A 19,416-nucleotide genomic window follows, 5' to 3' on the forward strand; every position below is an offset into this window, starting at 1 on the left:
CCCATTTGTTTATCTTTGTTTTTATTTCCATTACTCTAGGAGGTGGATCAAAAAAGGTCTTGCTGTGATTTATGTCATAGAGTGTTCTGCCCGTGTTTTCCTCTAAGAGTTTGATAGTGTCCGGTCTTAAATTTAGGTCTTTAATCCATTTTGAGTGTATTTTTGTTCATGGTGTTAGAGAGTGTTCTAATTTCATTCTGTTACATGTAGCTGTCCAGTTTTCCCAGCACCACTTATTGCAGAGGCTGTCTTTTCTCCATTGTATATTCTTGCCTCCTTTATCAAAGGTAAGGTGACCATATGTGCGTGGGTTTATCTCTGGGCTTTCTATCCTGTTCCATTGATCTATATTTCTGTGTTTGTGCCAGTACCATATTGTCTTGATTACTGTAGCTTTTTAGTATAGTCTGAAGTCAGGGAGTCTGATTCCTCTAGCTCCATTTTTTTCCCTCAAGACTGCTTTGGCTATTTGGGGTCTTTTTTGTCTCCATACAAATTTTAAGATATTTTGTTCTAGTTCTGTAAAAAATGCCACTGGTAATTTGATAGGGATTGCATGAAATCTGTAGATTGCTTTGGGTAGTATAGTCATTTTCAAAATATTGATTCTTCCAATCCAAGAACATGGTATATCTCTCCATCTGTTTGTGTCATCTTTGATTTCTTTCACCAGTGTCTTATAGTTTTCTGCATACAGGTCTTTTACCTCCTTAGGTAGGTTTATTCCAAGGTATTTTATTCTTTTTGTTGCAGTGGTGAATGGGATTGTTTCCTTAATTTCTCTTTCTGATCTTTTGTTCTTAGTGTATAGGAATGCAAGAGATTTCTGTGCATTAATTTTGTATCCTGCAACTTTACCAAATTCATTGATTAGCTCTAGTAGTTTTCTGGTGGCATCTTTAGGATTCTCTATGTATAGTATCATGTCATCTGCAAACAGTGACAGTTTTACTTCTTCTTTTCCAATTTGTATTCCTTTTATTTCTTTTTCTTCTCTGATTGCTTTGGCCCATTTTTAAATTGGGTTGTTTGTGTTGTTATTGAGTTTTAGGAATTCCTTATATATCTTAGATGCCAGTCCTATATCAGATATGTGTTTTGCAAAGATTTTCCCCTAAGCTGTGGCTTGTCTTCTCATTCTCTCTCATTTTTTTCTCATTCTCTTAACAGTGTTGTTTACAGAGCTAACATGTCACATTGTGATGCAGTTCAATTTATCATTTCTTCTTTAATGGACCATGCTTTTCATATTGCATCCCCAAACTCATCACCAAGCCCAAGGTAAGACAGATTTTCTCCTATGTTTTCCTCTAGAAGTTTGGCATTTTACATTTAGGTCTGTGATCCACTTTGCGTTCATTTTTCTGTAAGGCATCCCCTGAAAGGATTTTGAAAGCTCTGTATCCACCACCATCTAACACACACACATGTGTTTTTCGAAGTTGACATCTACAGTATTTCAATGGATGTTTCAACAGTCGGCAAGGGTGTCATTTCCAGTGTATTGTAAATACTGATTTAAAACAAAAACTGTGAGATCACTTTTTACACTTCCATTTCCTGATTTTGATGCCACAGGCTCACTTTGGAAGTGGATCCTTTTCCTCCTGCCTCCACTTTCCATCTGCTGCCCCCCAGAGCAGTCTCCTTTGCTGTCCTTCTCCACGTGGGAAGACTTTTATTACTCATGCATCATCGTACTTCTCTAAAACACCAATTACATTTCTTGTTAGGACCTGTAACCACAGGGCAGTGGATTAGACATGTGGATGCATAATTATGAAACAAGCAAGTAAGATGGGGCTTTGGTTTATGTCAACTTGTCCAAGTGTCCATAAACAAATAGGACTTACTGCCGGCATGAGATGGGGTTCACTGTCGGTTCCATTCCTATTTTTTTTCTCTTTTAGATGTAGAATCTAGGAAACCCTGTTCACAGATTTGAGCAGTTGGGAGTGGGGCCCATGCTTCGGGGTGCTGAGGCCCCTAGAGCCTTCTCGAGGGAAGTGGGAGGGGCGGTTGGGAAAGGGAACCTGAGGGGGCCTTCTCAGACCCGCAATTTTGAACAGACGACATGTAGGAGCTGAGGTCTGGAGAGATGATTTTTAAAAACCTTTGCCTGCCCCGTGGACACTCTTGAAGACTTTGTGTCAGACCGGGGGCCTATAGACCCCTGCAAAGATAGATTCAGCAGGTTACTCCCGGGCCCTGAGATTCCATGGAGCCCCTACAACAATGGCCTGTGTGGATGTGCTCTTGGCAACAGCCAGGACACCTGTTGCCCCCATCCTTGGTGGGACCTAGACCCCCTGGGAGGGGCGCCAGAACCGAGATGAGACTGGATGGGACAAATCCACTAATTGTTGGATGAAGGATTGGATTCATTCACCAAGCACTTATTTCCTGAGTGATTCTCCTGGGCCAAGTTGACAGAGACACTCTCTGGGAGTGGATGCTTTGCTGAGGAAGACAAGCCAAAGAAGGTGATTTTGCAGAGATGCATGCTCTTCAGACAGGGCAGGCGGGGTGATTACTATATAGAATGTGTTGGAGGGGGACAGCTGAGGCCTCTTTGAGGAGGTGACGTTTGAGCTGAGACCTGATGGAGTGAGGGAGCAAGCCAAACAGTTACCTGAGTGAAGAGTGTTCCAGGCAGAGAGGCAGCGAGTGCAAAGGCCCTGGGGCGGGTGCATGTGTGGTGTGCTTGAGGACCAGTTAAGAAGCCAGTGTGGCTGGAGCTGCTTGAGCAAGGGGTGGGGGGGAGTGGGTGCAGAGGGGCCAAAGCAGTGATGGGGAAGAGAGACCAATCACGCAGAGCTCTTAGGCTCCTGTAAGGACTCATGCTTTGGTTTCGAGTGACATGAAGAGCCGTGGGAGGGTTTGGAGCTCAGGGGTGACATGATCTCAATAAAAGGAATGCTCTGGCTGCTCGGTGGGGAAGAAACTGCCAGTTGGAGAGGTTAAGGGTGCAGGCAGAGGGCAGGGGGAGCCCAGCGAGGAGGCTGTTGCTGTCCTCCAAGTGATTGCTGATGGGGGCTCAGGCCAAGGTGGCAGAAGTGGCAGTGGCAGGGCTGGGGCTAGGGAAGGAGACTGTTTTAGGTCAAGTGGCCTGGATGCCCTGTCTGCGGAGAGGACATTAGAGCAGAGACCCGAAGGCACCCAGAGAGCCAGGTCAACATGTGGGTGGAGACTTCTGTGTGGAGGACACTGGTGGTGCAAAGGCCCTGGGGCCGGCCCAGTCAGGCTGCCGGGCGGAGCCGGAGCCGGCGGGAACCCGCACGAATGACAAAGGAGGGAGGCGGGGGCGGCAGGCGCCGTCCGATTGCCTTACAAGGCGCCCTGCAGTGCCGCGGCCGCGCTCGGCCACCGCGTGCTCGGCCGCCAGCGGGCGGCGGGGGCGCGCGCGGAGGGGGGCGGGGCCGCCGGGGCGAGGGCGGGGGGCTCGGCGCGGTGGTTACTGCGCTAGGCAACGCTGCGGCTTCGCTTCGGCTCCAGGTCCGCGCCCGGCGCTCCGGGGTGCGGGCGCGCGCTGGCGGGGGCGTGCAGTGTCCCGGGCCACAGCAGGCCCCGCGCACACCTGTCACGCCCGGCGCGCCCCCGGCCGGCACGCACGCGGCCCACGCAGCTCGGGACGCGGGAGGCCCGGGCTGCCGAGTCCCTCCCGCCGCGAGGCGCCGAGGGCTGCGCTGAGCCGGGTGGCCGCGTGGGTGGCCGTGGCGGGCGGCTGTGCGCGGGGGTCGCAGGTGCATCTCGGGCGGGTCGGTGGCCTGGGGGGCGCGTGCCTGTGGGCGCTGGGCCGTGGGTGGCAGGTCTAGGCTTGGGGGCGGCCGGGGGCGCCTCTGGGCGCTGCGGATGTGGGTGAGCCTGGAGGGGCCCGGGGGGGCACGGAGCCTTCTGGAAGGCGGCCAATCGCGGCTGACTAGGTTGTGTGGGGGCGGAGAGGGGGTCTCTGGGCGCTGGTCGTCGTCGGGGTGCCAGGTCGCGGGGCGTCGGATCGTGGCCGTATCTGGGAGGGGGAGGAGTTTATGCGGCGGCCTCGCTGGAGGTGTCCACCTGGGAGTGCGGACCTGGACAGTGGGGGAGGGGCGAGATATAACGGGATGGGGGAGGGTGTGTGGGACCTGTGTTCCTGAGTGGGGCTGTGGCTGAGGGTGGCTGAGGCACTGCCGGATCTGGGCTTTGGGGGACGGGGCTGCCCCTCGCCCAGGGAGCTTCCCTCCACCTCTCCCTGCACCCCCAGACATGCTGCTGCTCAAGAAACAGACGGAGGACATCAGCAGCGTCTATGAGATCCGGGAGAAGCTCGGCTCGTGAGTGCGTGTGTGTGTGTGTGTGTGTGTGTGTGTGTGTGTGTGCGCACGCGCGTGAGTGAGAGTGAGTGTGTGTATTTGTGTGGGGGGATGGGTGGCATGGGACGGGGAGGGCTTCCCCATCTCCTTCGGCTAAGGGGGCCCTTCTCCCTCCCCGCCTCTGCTCTCGCGCCCCGCCCTCCTCCTCACCTTTCCCCTCCCTTCCTGCCTCCCCCTCTGCCGCAGGGGCGCTTTCTCCGAGGTGGTGCTGGCCCAGGAGCGGGGCTCCTCACACCTTGTCGCCCTCAAGTGCATCCCCAAGAAGGCCCTTCGAGGCAAGGAGGCCCTGGTGGAGAACGAGATCGCGGTGCTCCGCAGGTGTGCGCCCCGCACTGGCTGGGAGCCTCCTGGGGTGGAGCGCCCTGCCTCCTCCGTGTCCCCAGAAAGGCCTGGCCGGGGCTCTGCCTTACTGGACCAGCAGGGGCGGCCCGTGGTAGGGTAGGGGGCAGGGGCGGGAGGAAGAGAAGAGGGTGAAGGGCTTCCCTGGGGGTCCAGAGGGGGCCGTGGCGGCCCGTAAGGGGCTTTTTCTTGCTGTTGCAGGGTCAGCCACCCCAACATCGTGGCTCTGGAGGATGTCCACGAGAGCCCTTCCCACCTCTATCTGGCCATGGAGCTGTGAGGAGGGCGGGGTCAGGCGGGGGTGGGTGGGGCCAGGGGCCGGGTCAGCTGAGCCCCTGCTCCCCCCAGGGTGACAGGGGGCGAGCTGTTCGATCGCATCATGGAGCGCGGCTCGTACACGGAAAAGGATGCCAGCCACCTGGTGGGCCAGGTCCTTGGTGCGGTCTCCTACCTGCACAGCCTGGGCATCGTGCACCGAGACCTCAAGGTACCTGCCCTCCTGCCCGCCCACCCAGGCCTTGCCCCGAGCCCCTGTGCACCACGGGTCTGGGGGCCAGGGCTGACCCGGTGTTCTCTCTGGCACCTGTGTGTCACAGCCTGAAAACCTCCTCTATGCCACGCCCTTCGAGGACTCCAAGATCATGGTCTCTGACTTTGGCCTCTCCAAAATCCAGGCTGGCAACATGCTAGGCACCGCCTGTGGGACCCCGGGCTATGTGGGTAAGTGAGGGGGGTGCCCCGAGGCTCACCGGGGGCCTGGGGGCCAGGGGACCCTGTGGGAGCCGAGGTGCCAGGGGCAGGGCAGGCGGTGGGCCGCTCCTGGGGTGCACTAGGCTGAGCCCGGCAGCACTGAAGGCGTGGTGTGCGTGTGCGCGGGTGTGCGTCTGTCTGTCTCTGGCCCCCAGCCCCGGAGCTCTTGGAGCAGAAACCCTACGGGAAGGCCGTAGATGTGTGGGCCCTGGGTGTCATCTCCTACATCCTGTGAGTGACCACTGGGAAGGCTCTTCTTCTGCCTGCCTGCCCCCTGCTGGGTTGGGGAGGTTTGGACAGCCGGGTGATTCATCTGTGGGTGCCAGGCTGTGTGGGTACCCCCCCTTCTACGATGAGAGCGACCCCGAACTCTTCAGCCAGATCCTGAGGGCCAGCTACGAGTTTGACTCTCCCTTTTGGGATGACATCTCAGAATCAGGTGAACTTGAGGCTGACCCCAAGCTCAGGGAGTGGGGAGGGACGCGGGGCCGTGGGGATGGGGCGGGCTGACCTGGTTTCCCTGTCCCAGCCAAAGACTTCATCCGGCACCTTCTGGAGCGAGATCCCCAGAAAAGGTTCACCTGCCAGCAGGCCTTACAGCATCTTTGGTGAGCGGGACCCCTGCTGACCTGTCCTCGGACCAGAGGGTCCACACCCTCAAAGACCCCCACCCCTCACTGACCTTTGGCCTCGCCCTAGGATCTCCGGGGATACAGCCTTTGACAAGGACATCCTGGGCTCAGTCAGTGAGCAGATCCAGAAGAATTTTGCCCGGACCCACTGGAAGGTCAGTGTGGGGAGGGGCCTGGGGACCCGGCTCAAGGCTGCCCGCCCCGTCCGTCAGCCTCAGGAGGATGGTCTGGGCCGCCGGTGCTCTTTATGGTCCTTGAAGTCTTGGGACCAGGGTCGGAACATGGCCTGACACCCCTCTCTCCCTGCAGCGAGCGTTCAATGCCACCTCCTTCCTGCGCCACATCCGCAAGCTGGGGCAGAGCCCGGAGGGTGAGGACGCCTCGGGACGCAGGGTGTTGAGCCACAGCCACCCGGGCCTCCACACTGGCCAGCCCCCCAAGTGGTGACACCCAGGTGCGTGGGGGTGAGCCCTGCACCCGCTGGGAGCTGGCTCCTTGCTGAGCTCAGGGGGTGGCAGGCCCCATGTGGCCAAGATCTCAGCAGGGTGGACCCCACAGAGTAGCGGGCTGAGGGCAGAGAGCACAGACAGAGGGGAGGAGCCGGGGTCCCCAAGAAGTGGATGAGACAGAGAGGTGGGGGGCAGGCCGTGCCGCTGGCAGGGACCGTGAGGGTTCTCGAGGGGCCTGGTGCCAAGACCCAGTGAGCACCTCTGCTGAGAGCCTGGGCTGGGAGCAGGGGGCGCAGGGCAGGCCAGGGGCGCCTCCTGACTGCCCCCTTCCCTGTGCTTCTCTCTTCTTCTCCACCCCAGGCTGAGCGCACGGACCCCCAGACTCCCTTCCAATGGACCCTTTCAGTCCCCCCCCACCTCCCCCTCCCGCCCCGGGGCACCTCTGCGGTAGAGCTTGAGCCCTGTGGGTGTGGAGCAGGGTACTGGGGTGGGCACTGTTGGGGCGCGTCCACAGACTTCCCTCCCCTGTCCCTGCCACACCCCTAGAAACCAAGAGGCCCAGGGGCTGTCCTTCCCGTGCTGTTCTGTGCTTTGCTGACTGTGGGTGGTCCTGCTTGTGTTGTGGCCCTCCAGCCTCCCTCCAGTCTTCCCCAAATCAATAAAGACAGACAGAGCAATGGGCAGTGGTGAGCTGGGGCGAGGGATGAGGGCTGGGAAGGAAACCAAGGAGGCAGGCCACCTCGCCCGTCACCACCCGAACTTCTGCTCCCCCCATCACAGCAGACAAGCTCCGGGTTGTCCAAGAACTTCCTGTCCCCACTCCCCGACTTGCCGGCAAGAGGCAGCCGAGCCGGCCAGCTCTGCCACCCTCGAGGTTGGCCTGCATGTGGCTCTGGGGCCCTGGGCCGGGCTCAGGGGCGAGTGGAGGCCCGGGTGCTGTAGCCGGGAGGGCAACCAGAGTTCCGGGCTGTCTTCACCCCCCCTCCCCGCCTCCCCCGGCCCCGTCTCCCTTCCTTCCCCTGCTTCCCGTGGCCGTGGCCGGACAGAGCATTCCCCGGGCACGCCTTGCACCGGAAGGCTCTGCAGCCCCTGTCTCTGAGGCTGGAGGAGGGGCCCCTCGGCCAGGAGAGGGCGCTGCTGGGGCCTCAACCCCTGTGCTGGGTCGTGGCTTTGGCACCGCTGGGCTCCAGGCCCTGGGGCACCCGGGCTGGGTGGGTCGTGGCTTCCGGTGTGAAGAACGGTGGCTGGTCTTCTGGTCTGTGCAGCCCCTGCCCCTCACACCCCCATTCTGGATCGGGTAGGGCTCCAGAGCCCGGCCTTGCTGGGCCCCAGGCCTTTACTGGCTCCGCTCGGCCTTTGTCCCGCGCCCATGAGGGGAAGGCTCCCAGTCAGGGCAGAAGGAGCACCCTCAGGGTTCTGGCTGAGCTGGCCACCCCTTTGTCCCACCGTCACCCCTGCCCACTGGCCCCTGCCAGCCTGCATCGCAGAGCCTGCTGGAGAAGACACTTCTCCACGTCGACCTTTGGGACCTGAAGGGAGACGGCGAGGCCCAGAGCAGGGCTGGCCTGGGTCTCGGGGGTGGGGCTGGAGCAGGGGCCGGGCTTCCACCGAGGAGGGTAGCCACGCACAAGTCCCTCTCTGGAGTTCTCCTCCTCCCAGCATCCTCCCACCCCCTTCCATGCACAGCCACGCAGGCCCCTGAGCCCGGGGCAAGTCCCGAGGGGTAGGCAGCTTCCCCCTCTGTCCCCACGGCCAATTCTAGGCCATCCTTTGCTCTAGGCTTTTGTGTCATACAATGCGGTCCCACCACGCCAGCTCCCCTTTCTCTGTCCATAGCCCTGGGGACCTCAGGCTGCCATAACCTTGGCCGGGTCTCTACAGCTTGGCCTCTTCACCTCCAATGACCTGTCCTGCCTCCCCTTAGCCCCCCACTTGGGGCCTTGTCATCTCCTGTCCTGCCACCTCAGACGTCCCCTTCTCTGGCTCTCCTCCCCTCTTTTGGTTGTTCACGTTGGCCTCCCAGCACACTCACGTTTTCTCGCTTTGCCATCAAGACTGATTGGGCCTCTACTCTGTGCCAGGCGCTGAGCCCAGCGGCCAAGGTGCCCACCGTCATGGAGGAGGTCCTGCAGTGGAGGCAGTGGGCTTACTCAGGTGGCGGGAACGATCCGCCCGGGGAAGGTAGCAGCTGGCTGCTCAGGGAGGCCTGAGCAGGAGCACCAGAGCCAGCCTTCCAGAGGGAATCACACTCCTTTGGAGACAGCCAGCTCTTCCAGCCCAGGCTGCAGCCACATCCTCGCTGCGGAGTCAGAGTCGGGCCCCAGCTCCAGCCGCAGTGACACAGGGTGCAATTTGACCTTCTGCCAGCAGGAGGCGCCACAGTCACATTTTTCCACGTTCCTCAGCCACCTGTTGATCCTTCAGCACCTGGGGCAGCTGCTCAAAACCATTTCTCCTCCACCCCCCCACCCAAAATCTTGCCCCAGGGAGAGGCCTACCCTGCCCATCTGGGAGCAGGGAGACGGGGGACCCCCAGGTCGGGCAGTGGCGTCACCGTTCATCCCTCTGAGCCCTTCCCATCTGGGGGGGCAGTTTGCGAGAAGAAAGCTCTGGGTGACCCAGGCCGTGGGAGCATTTCGGGCTCAGGGAAGAGCAGGTGCTCAGGTACTGAGGCTGCCCTGGAGGGACGGGTCAGACTGGAGCCCGGTGAGGTGAGAGCTGGGCCTTAGTCTCTGAGCTGCGATGAGCCGCTGGTGGGGTGGGAGCCCAAGAGCGCCCTTGTCCGGGCTGGGGAGGTGCTGAGCTGCTGTGAGTCTGGAGCTGGGGCCAGAGGACTGGCCTTCCCAGGTGTCAGGGACCAGACTGGATTTGAGGGGGGAGCCCCTGTGGGCGTCACGAGACGAAGCTGTCTCTCTCATTCTGGGCCACACAGGGTGGGTCACACGCTCTGTCCTGGAGCGAATCTGTGGGTGTCAGAAGGGTTAGCTCAGGGGTGAGTCTTTTCAAAATGTTTTGGCTGCGCCGCCTGGCATGCAGAATCTTAGTTCCCAGACCATGGATTGAAACCCTGCCCCCTGCAGTGGAAGCTCGGAGTCTTAACCACTGCACCGCCAGGGAAGTCCCAGTGGTGAGTCTTTATTGAGCACTTACTGTGTGCCAGGCACCCGTATTAACTCCAACCTCGACTATGAGGTAGTGACTCTCATCATCATCATCTCCACTTTGGATACTGGGAGGCAGGGGCATAGAGGCCGCATAACTGAGCAGCCTTGGGCTCTACCTCCTGCCGGTCTCTGTGTAAGTGAGGAGGGCTCACTGGGAACATGAAGGTCATGTGGGGACTTGGGGAGAAGGCAGGGGAGCTCTTCTCCACCCTTCTCTTGGTGAGCGCAAACTGGGCTGGGTGAGGGGCACCCTGGATTTGAGTTTCAGCCTTGCAGGTGGTTTTGTAGCCTTTAACACTCCCTGTGCCTCTAGCTCATTGAGTCAATTCCCTGTGAAATGGGAACCTGGGTGATGGGGCGAACCCCTCTGGAGTTCAGTGTGAGGGCCTGGGCTGACAACAGGGGCACGTCTGGGGGCCATGTCGGAGGGCAAGGTGAGAGAGATGTGCTGACGGAGGGAGCTGAAGAGGGACTGGAAGGATGGACGTTGGTCATGGTGGACTGAGCAGGGGGGCTGTGAGGGAGTCTAGGAGAGAAGCAGGCCTATTCAGGGCCCATGGCAGCCATGTTCTCCACCCAACCCCACCTCTGCCCAGGCACCCCTGTCTCCATCCCCGTCTCTTCAGGTGGGCAAGACACGAAGTACGGAGTGTTTGGGAAAAAACCGAATAACCCGATTTGGTTGATTGAAGGTTGTTGGGACAAGTGGTTAGAGATTGCCCAGAAAAATGAACTTTCTCAACAGGGCACTGGGGAGCCACTGGAGGGCTGTAGGGAGGATGGTGGCAAGATGAGATTTTTGCTTTAAGACAGTTTTCAAGAATTTTTCAACCCTATCTGGCCCCTCTTGATAAATATAAAAATCTCATCTCTAGATGCCGCCCCACCCAAGCCCCATGGAGATTTCAATAGTTCCCCTCATGCCAGGGAGCCCAGCCTGCCTCAAGTGATGTCCTGAGTAGAGGCCCAGTTGTTTTTTCTCAGTTTATCCTTCTAGTTCTTTCAATTATTGCCTTATGTATTTTTAAGTTAGGTTATTAAGTGCAGATGAGTTTAGGATTGCTACGTATTTCGTATGTTGCACATTTGGTCAAAATGGAGCAACATGCATTAATACTAGTAATGCTTTTGCCTTATAGTCGACTTATACAGTGATAGTAGCATAGCAACTATATCTTTCTTTTGGTGAATACCTGTCTGGCATATCTTGTTCAATTCTTCTTTCAAACTTAAATTTTTTTACTGAGATATAATTCACACGCCATAAACCTCACCCTTTAAAATGTACAATTTATTGTTGTTTTGGTATACAGGTGTCCCTGACTTACAATGGTTTGACTTACGATTTTTCGACTTTTACGATGGTGCAAAAGCAATACGCATTCAGTAGAAATTGTGCTTCGGATTTTGATCTTTTTCCGGGTTAGCAATATGTGGTGCAGTCCTCTCTCATGATGCTGGGCAGTGGCAGCCACCCGAAGCTCCCACTCAGCCACTTGATCACGAGGGTAAACAATGGATACACTTATGACCATTCTATACCCAGACAGCCATTCTGTTTTTCACTTTCAGTACAGTATTCAAGTACATGACATATTCAACACTTTATTATAAAATAGGCTTTGTGTTAGATGATTTTGTCAAACTGTAGGCTAATATGACTGTTCTGAGCATACTGAAGGTAGGCTAAGCTAAGCTATGATGTTTGGTAAGTTAAGTGTATTACATGCATTTTCGACTTAGGATATTTTCAACTTATGATGGGTTTATTGGGATGTAACCCCATCAGAAGTTGAGGAAGATCTGTGTTTACAGTTTATGTCATCACGATCTAATTCCAGAATATTTTCATCACCCCAAAGGAAAACCCTGTACCCGTTAGCGGTAACTCCCCATCCGGCCTCCATCCTGCAGCCCCTGGCAACCACTAATCTACCTTCTGTCTCTGTGGACTTCCCTATTCTGCTATTTTACATAAATGGAATCACAATATGTGGCTCTTTGTGTTTGGCTTATTTCATTAAGCATAATGTTTTCAAGGTTCATCCATGTTGTAGCATGTATCAGTACTTCATTCATTTTTATAGCTGAACAATGTTCCATTGTATGCATAGACCATGTTCTATCTATCCATGCATCCATTGATGGACATTTGGGTTGTTTCCACCTTTTGGCTATTGTGAATAATGCTGCTATGATTATTTCTGTGCAAGTTTTTGTGTGGACATACGTTTTCAGTTGCATTATTTGATAGAATTCACCAGTGAAGACTTCTGGGTTTGGATTTTCTTTGTGGGAAGATTTTCAATTACTAATTCAACCTATTTGCTTGTCATAAGTCTGTTCAGATTTTCTATTTCTTTTAAAGTCAATTGTGGTCATTTTTGTCTTTCCAGGAGTTTGTCCATTTCATCTGAATTGTCTAATTTGTTGGCATAAACTTGTTCAAAACATTGCCTTATAACCCTTAATATTTTTATTTTATTTTTATTTTTTTAATTTTTATTTTTGCAGTATGCGGGCCTCTCACTGTTGTGGCCTCTCCCGTTGCGGAGCACAGGCTCCGGACGCGCAGGCTCAGCGGCCATGGCTCACGGGCCCAGCCTCTCCGCGGCATGTGGGATCTTCCTGGACCGGGGCACGAACCCGTGTCCCCCGCATTGGCAGGCGGACTCCCAACCACTGCGCCACCAGGGAAGCCCAACCCTTAACATTTTTATAGGTCAGTAGTAATGTCCCTCTTTTCATTCTTTTTTTAAAAAAATAAATTTATTTATTTATTTATGGCTGCGTTGGGTCTTTGTTGTTGTGCGCGGGCTTCCTCTAGTTGTGGCGAGAGGAGCCTACTCTTCATTGCGGTGCGCGGGCTTCTCATTGCGGTGGCTTCTCTTGTTGTGGAGCACGGGCTCTAGGCACTCGGGCTCAGTAGTTGTGACTTGCGGGCTCTAGAGTGCAGGTTCAGTAGTTGTGGCGCATGGGCTTAGTTGCTCCGCAGCATGTGGGATCTTCCCGGCCCAGGGCTCGAACCTGTGTCCCCTGCATTGGCAGACGGATTCTTAACCACTGCACAACCAAGGAAGTCCCCTCATTTCATTCTTGATCTTGGTAATCTTTTTTTTTTTTTTGACCGTGCTGTGCAGCTTGTGGGGTCTTAGTTCCCCAGCCGGGGATTGAATCCGGGCCCATGGCAGTGAAAGCACTGAGTCCTAACCACTGGACCGCCAGAGAATTCCCAGGTAATCTTTTTTTCTTTCTTTTGTTTTTTTTTTAACAGTATTATTATTTTTGAATTTATTTATTTATTTATTTACTTATTTTTGCGTTACGCGGGCCTCTCACTGTTGTGGCCTCTCCCGTTGCGGAGCACAGGCTCCGGCGGCGCAGGCTCAGTGGCCATGGCTCACGGGCCCAGCTGCTCCGCGGCATGTGGGATCCTCCCGGACCGGGGCATGAACCCGCGTACCCTGCATCGGCAGGCGGACTCTCAACCACTGAGCCACCAGGGAAGCCCTATTTTATTTATTTATTTTTGGCTGCGTTGGGTCTTTGTTGCTGTACGAGGGCTTTCTCTAGGTGTGGCGAGTGGGGGCTACCCTTCGTTGCGGTGCGCGGGCTTCTCATTGCGGTGGTGTCTCTTGTTGTGGAGCACGGGCTCTAGGCCTGCGGGCTCAGTAGTTGTGGCTTGTGGGCTCTAGAGCACAGGCTCAGTAGTTGTGGTGCATGGGCTTAGTTGCTCCACGGCATGTGGGATCTTCCTGGACCAGGGCTCGAACCTGTGTCCCTTGCATTGGCAGGTGGATTCTTAACCACTGTAGTGCCACCAGGGAAGTCCCCTCTTTTCATTCTTGATCTTGGTAATCTTTTTCTTTTTGGCTGTGTTGTGCAGTTTGTGGAGTCTTAGTTCCTGTACCAGGGATTGAGCCTTGGCCCACGGCAGTGAAAGCACTGAGTCCCAACCACTGGACCGCCAGGGAAAAGAACAGGTAATCTTTTTTTCTTGATCAGTCTAAGTAAGATCAACTTTGCTGGTCTTTTCAAAGAACCAACTTTTCACTGATCTTCTGTATTGTTTTTCTGTTTTCTATTTCATTCATTTCTGCACTAATCTTCCATCTGCTTGCTTTGCATTTAGTTTGCTTTTCTTTTTCTAGTTTATTAAGGTATATCATTTGGCCATTGATTTGAGACCTTTTCTTGTTGTTGTTGGTATAGGCACTTAAAGATAAATTTCTCTTGTAAACAATATATAGTCAGCTGAATCTTGCTTTTTTGAATCTCTGATTTTTGATTGGGGTGTTTAGACCCTGCATATTTAATGTAGTGATTGATATGGTTGGATTTACATTTGCCATTTTGCTCTTGGTTTCTCTATATTGCCTGTCTTTTTGTTCCTCTCTTCCTCCTTGACTGCCTTCTTTTGTGTTAAATATTTTTTAATGTACCATTTTATTTCTGCTGCTGATTTTTTAACTATATATTTTTTTTTTTTTTTTTTTTTTTTTTTTTTTTTTTTTGCGGTATGCGGGCCTCCCACCGTCGCGGCCTCCCCCGCTGCGGAGCACAGGCTCCGGACGCGCAGGCTCCGGACGCGCAGGCTCAGCGGCCACGGCTCACGGGCCCAGCCGCTCCGCGGCACATGGGATCCTCCCAGACCGGGGCACGAACCCGCATCCCCTGCATCGGCAGGCGGACTCTCAACCACTTGCGCCACCAGGGAGGCCCTTAACTATATATTTTTGAATTACAGTTGCATTACAGGGACTCCCCTGGTGGTCTAGTGGTAAAGAATCCTCCTTCCAATGCAGGGGACGTGGGTTCGATCTCTGGTCGGGGAGCTAAGATCCCACATACCGCAGGGCAACTAAGCACACCACAACTACTGAGCTAACACGCCTCAATGAGAGAGCCCACGTGCCACAATTACAGAGCCCACGCACACTGGAGCCCATGCACCACAACTAGAGAGAGAAAACCCACAGGCCACAACTAGAGAGAAGCCCGAGCAGACTGTGAGCTGTAACGAAAAAGATCTCGCATCCCTCAACAAAGATCCTGTGTGCAGCAAGTAAGACCTGATGCAGCCAAAAAAAATAGGGAAAATAAATAAATAAAATAAATATTTAAAAAACCCACAAAGAACAATTGCATTACAATATGGATCTTAACTAATCACAATCTACTTCATATTAATACTCATTTAATTTTTGGTAAAATGTAGAAACTTTGCTCCAGTATAGCTCCATTCCTTCCTTCCTCTTTTGTGCTATTAATGTCATGTATATTACATCTATATATGTTATAATATAAACTCAAATGTACAGTGTTATAGCTATTGCTTTATACAATCTTACGTTTTCTAAAGAAGTTAAGAGAAGAAATAAGGAAAAATATATTAAGAGAGACATTTATATTAACCCAGATATTAATCATTTTTGCTGCTCTTCATTTCTTCTTGTGAATTCAAGTTACTAACTGGTGTCAGCCTGAAGGACTTCTTTTAGTATTTCTTGTAAAGAAGTATACTAGCAATGAATTCTCCTAGTCTTTGTTTATCTGGAAATGTCTTTTTTAAACCTTCAGTTTTTTTAAAGGATAGTTTTGCTAGATATAGAATTTTTGATGGACAGTGTCTTTTTCTTTCAGCTCTTTGATTATGTCATTTCACTGTCTTTTGGCCTTCATTGTTTCTGATGTTAATTTTATTGTGGTTTTCTTCTACGTGGGTCATTTTTCTCCTATTGCTTTCAAAATTTTGTATCTTTGGCTTTCAACAATTTGACTGTGAAGTGTCTATGACTAACTCTCTTTGTTTTTATCTTATTTGGGGTTCATTGAACTTCTTGGACCTGATTAATGTTTCTCATAAAATTTTGGACATTTCTGTCATTGTTTCTTCAAATATTTATTCTGAGCCTTTCTGTCCTCTTCTTCAAGACCTCCCATTACACATATTTTAGAATGTTTGATGTTGTTCCACAGGTCTCTGAAGCTCAATCATTTTTCTCTCTTTTCTCCAGATTGGATAATTTATATTATTGATCTATTTTCAAGTTCAGTAATAATTTCTTATGACATCTTGAACCTATTCTTTAATACTTCTAGAGTTTTCATTTCAGTTATTGTACTCTTTAAATCCATTGTTTCCATTTAGTTATCGTTTCATAATTTCTGTATCCCTATTGAGAATCTCTATTTGTTGATTCTTTGTTGTCCTACTTTCCTTTAACTCTTTAAAAAATATTTATTTATTTTCTTTATTTTTTTGGCTGCATCAGCTCTTAGTTGTGGCATGTGGTATCTTTGTTGAGGCATGCAGGATCTTTCATTGTGGCACAGGCTCTGCATTGGGGCGTGCGGGCTTCTCTCTAGTTGTGGCGTGTGGGTTTTCTCTCTCTAGTTGTGGAGCATGGGCTCCAGGGTGTGTGGGCTCTATAGTTTGCAGCACGCGGGCTCTCTTGTTGAGGCGCACTAGCTCAGTAGTTGTGGCACGTGGGCTCAGTTGCCCTGCGGCATGTGGGATCTTAGTTCCCTGACCAGGGATCAAACCCATGTCCCCTGCATTGGGAGGCAGATTCTTTACCACTGGACCACCAGGGAAATCCCATTTTCCTTTAACTCTTTAAACATGGTTTCTGTTAGTACTTTGAACATATTTATAATAAGTGCTTTCATCTGTTAATTCCAACATCTGGGAACACTCAGAGACAGTTTCTTTTCTTTCTTTTTTTTAAAAAAATATTTATTTATTTATTTATTTGGCTGTGCCAGGTCTTAGCTGTGGCACGCAGGATCTTTGTTGCTACGTGCAGGATCTTCTTTGCGGCATGCAGGATCTTTAGTTGCAGCGTGTGGGATCTAGTTCCCTGACCAGGGATTGAACCCGGGCCCCCTGTATTGGGAGCGTGGAGTCTTAGCCACTGGACCACCAAGGAAGTCCCCAGAGACAAACAGTTTCTGTTGACTGTTTTCCCTAATGTGGGTCACACTTTGCTGTTTCTTTGCATGTCCTGTAATTTTGTTTTGCTGAAAACTGAACATTTTATTTTATTTTTATTTTTTAAAAACCATTTCATAGTTTTTAAAAATTAATTAATGAATTAATTTATTTTTGGCTGCGTTGGGTCTTTGTTGCTGCACGCGGGCTTTCTCTAGTTGTGGCGAGCGGAGGCTACTCTTTGTTGTGGTGCGCAGGCTTCTCATTGCAGTGGCTTCTCTTGTTGTGGAGCACGGGTTCTAGGTGCGGGGGCTTCAGTAGTTGTAGCTCGCGGGATCTAGAGTGAAGGCTCAGTAGTTGTGGCGTGTGGGCTTAGTAGCTCTGCGGCCTGTGGGATCTTCCCAAACCAGGGCTCGAACCCGTGTCCCCTGCATTGGCAGGCGGATTCTTAACCACTGTGCCACCAGGGAAGTCCGAAAATTGAACATTTTAGATACTATTTTTCATCAGCTCTGGATTCTGATATTCCCTTTCCCCCTAGAAGTAGTTGTTTGGGCATGTGTGTGTGTGTGTTTTAACTTGTTTCTTTGTTGTGTGACTTTTCTGGACTAAGTCTGTGAAATCTGTCCCCTCCCCGCCCCACAGTGCGCACTCAGTGGTGTCTCTGCTGAGTTAAAAAAGAAATAGTCCAGTTTAAAATTTAAGCCTGGTTTTCTAGGGGCTGCCCCTGTATCTGCCTAGCTTAGTGGCCAGACAATGATTGGACAGAAACTGTGCTCAAACATCTCAAGCCACTAAGGCTTGTATGCTCTGCTGATGGATCTGTGTTTGGGAAGGGGAGTTCTTTCAATGTTCAGGCTATTTTCAGGCCTTCCCAGGGTTTTCTTTCCACTGACCCTTTTGAGTCTCCTACGTACATGTGCACAGCCTCAAGGTAGTCAGGAGAGCGTGGATGGCTTGGGACCTCTCCCTTCTCCAGCTAGGCAGGAATATGCTTGCCCCAACGAACCACTTTCACAACCTGTCTAGTAGAACTGAGCTGTTGGCCCTTCCCTGTTGTCTGTCCCTGAGAAGTTACTTCAATTGACAATGCCCCCTGGTGTGGATATTACCCACCACTCCAAATTGACTTAGCCACCTGCAAACCCGGGCAGAGAAGCTGCTGGCCTTCATGAGCTGCCTTGTCCTGGCAGAACCTCCACGCAGTGTAGTATCTTCAAATCTCTCTGGCTCCGACCCCTGTGTCCATCACCACATCTCATCTCACTCTCCCGCCTCTCTCTTTCCCTTATAAAGATGCATATGATGGCATTTAGGGCCCACCTGGAGAATCCAGGACTATTTCCCCATCTCAAGTATCCTCATTGTTTCTGACCTTGGAGACTTTCTCTTATTTTCCCACGAACTCAGCCATTCATTCAAAAATGTTTTTAGACTTCATCCTACGTTTTAGAGGTTCTGGACCAGGAGGGTTGCTCTGGACACGTGGTCCACATTGCTCACAAAGCCTCCACTGCCTTCTCACACTGCGCTTGTTTCCACGCACCGTCCAGCTTCCTGTCACTTCCTGCCGTGTCTCCATCACCGGGAATCATGGCTTTAGAATGACCGCTCCGGCTACAGTGTGCAGAAGGCACTGGAGGCAGCCGGAGCTGAGGCTGGGAGGCCAGAAGGAGCAAGTCCCTGCTGTCACTTCAGGTGGCCCAGTGGCCTCCGCAGGCTCTCCCTGCCCCCAACCCAGGCCTTCGGAGGCCAAATTCCACAGTGTCAGCCAGAGGGACACATGCTTGGATGTGCAGTTTTCCCGTGTCCCTCACCAGCTCGGGACCTTCTGCAGCTCCACCTCCTCATACTGGGGCTTGGGTTGGACTCTGTGCTGAGTCTCAGGGCTCAGCTACCGAGCCCCCGTGGTCACTTCTGGGTCCCTGCTCCCCTCTCTGCCACACCGGATACCCGGCGTCATTTGCTGCTTCACAGGGTCCTGGTCCTGAGCCATGGGGCACAGAGTAGGAGCTCAATGGGTGGTGAGTGAATGGGCGGCTCAGCCAGAGGTTGGGCCAACCGGCAGTGTGGATGCCAGATGGGAAGTGACATGGGGGCGGGTGGTATGCGAGTGCCTGAGCAGCCCGGCACACCCCCTCCCCAGGTCTCCCTCCCTGCCTTCTCCCCCAAACTCTCCAAGGTGCTCAGGAAGCTGCTTCCCTCTGTTTAGGATCTTACAGAAACCATTTATTCAGGAACAATGAAAGAAAGCAGCCGTGGTGTGGATTCCCAAGAGTGAGATGGCTCTGCTGCGGGGACTGCTGGCCCTGGGCCGGGTCTGTAAGCGGGCTGGTGTGTGAGTGTTGACACATGGACACACACACACGCACACACACGCACACACGCTGCCCATGAGGGGTATGTACTGCAATGAATGACCGTGTGTGTGTGCAGCTCGGCCCCTTCCCCGCCCCCCAAACTAACCACGGCTGTGTGGGACCCACAGCAGCAAAACCCAGGCCTTCCTCTTCCCCTCCCCCTCCCCCAGCTCCTCCGGCGGCAGTCTGACCACCTCAGTCACAAAGAGCCCCAGTGATCCTGTCAAGACATCTGGGGGAAGAGGAAAAAAAGCATCTTTTCAAATGTCAAGTGGATAAACAGTCAGGGCGCCAGATGTGCGGCCGGGAACCGCCCAGCGGCTCCCAGGCCGGCGCCCTCCCCTCTAGCGCTGCCCAGCAAGGAGCCACCCGGAAAGGGGCTGTCCCTGCGGACGCTGGGTGGCCGCTGCGCCTCCAAGGCCATGTCCCCGGGGAGGCC

At 53.0% G+C, this 19,416-nt stretch overlaps 1 protein-coding gene across 1 annotated transcript; it reads left to right on the plus strand.

Moving 5' to 3' along the window:
* Positions 1-4,240: 4,240 nt before the first annotated feature.
* PNCK (pregnancy up-regulated nonubiquitous CaM kinase) lies at positions 4,241-6,959 on the plus strand. Its single transcript, XM_060087495.1, has 11 exons — positions 4,241-4,310; positions 4,536-4,667; positions 4,890-4,964; positions 5,037-5,175; positions 5,285-5,408; positions 5,594-5,669; positions 5,765-5,877; positions 5,968-6,046; positions 6,138-6,225; positions 6,380-6,524; positions 6,880-6,959. The coding sequence occupies exons 1-10, from the start codon at positions 4,243-4,245 to the stop codon at positions 6,515-6,517; spliced, it is 1,032 nt and encodes a 343-aa protein (XP_059943478.1). The 5' UTR covers positions 4,241-4,242; the 3' UTR covers positions 6,518-6,524; positions 6,880-6,959.
* Positions 6,960-19,416: the final 12,457 nt, after the last annotated feature.

This window comes from Mesoplodon densirostris, chromosome X, assembly GCF_025265405.1.
Source record: "Mesoplodon densirostris isolate mMesDen1 chromosome X, mMesDen1 primary haplotype, whole genome shotgun sequence".
Taxonomy (NCBI): domain Eukaryota; kingdom Metazoa; phylum Chordata; class Mammalia; order Artiodactyla; family Ziphiidae; genus Mesoplodon; species Mesoplodon densirostris.

Coding starts and splice junctions, on each gene's coding strand:
- PNCK (XM_060087495.1), top strand. CDS start 4,243: ATGCTGCTGCTCAAGAAACAGACGGAGGACATCAGCAGCGTCTATGAG. Junction 4,965..5,036: donor CTCTATCTGGCCATGGAGCT/GTGAGGAGGGCG, acceptor TGCTCCCCCCAG/GGTGACAGGGGGCGAGCTGT. Junction 5,878..5,967: donor GGATGACATCTCAGAATCAG/GTGAACTTGAGG, acceptor TCCCTGTCCCAG/CCAAAGACTTCATCCGGCAC.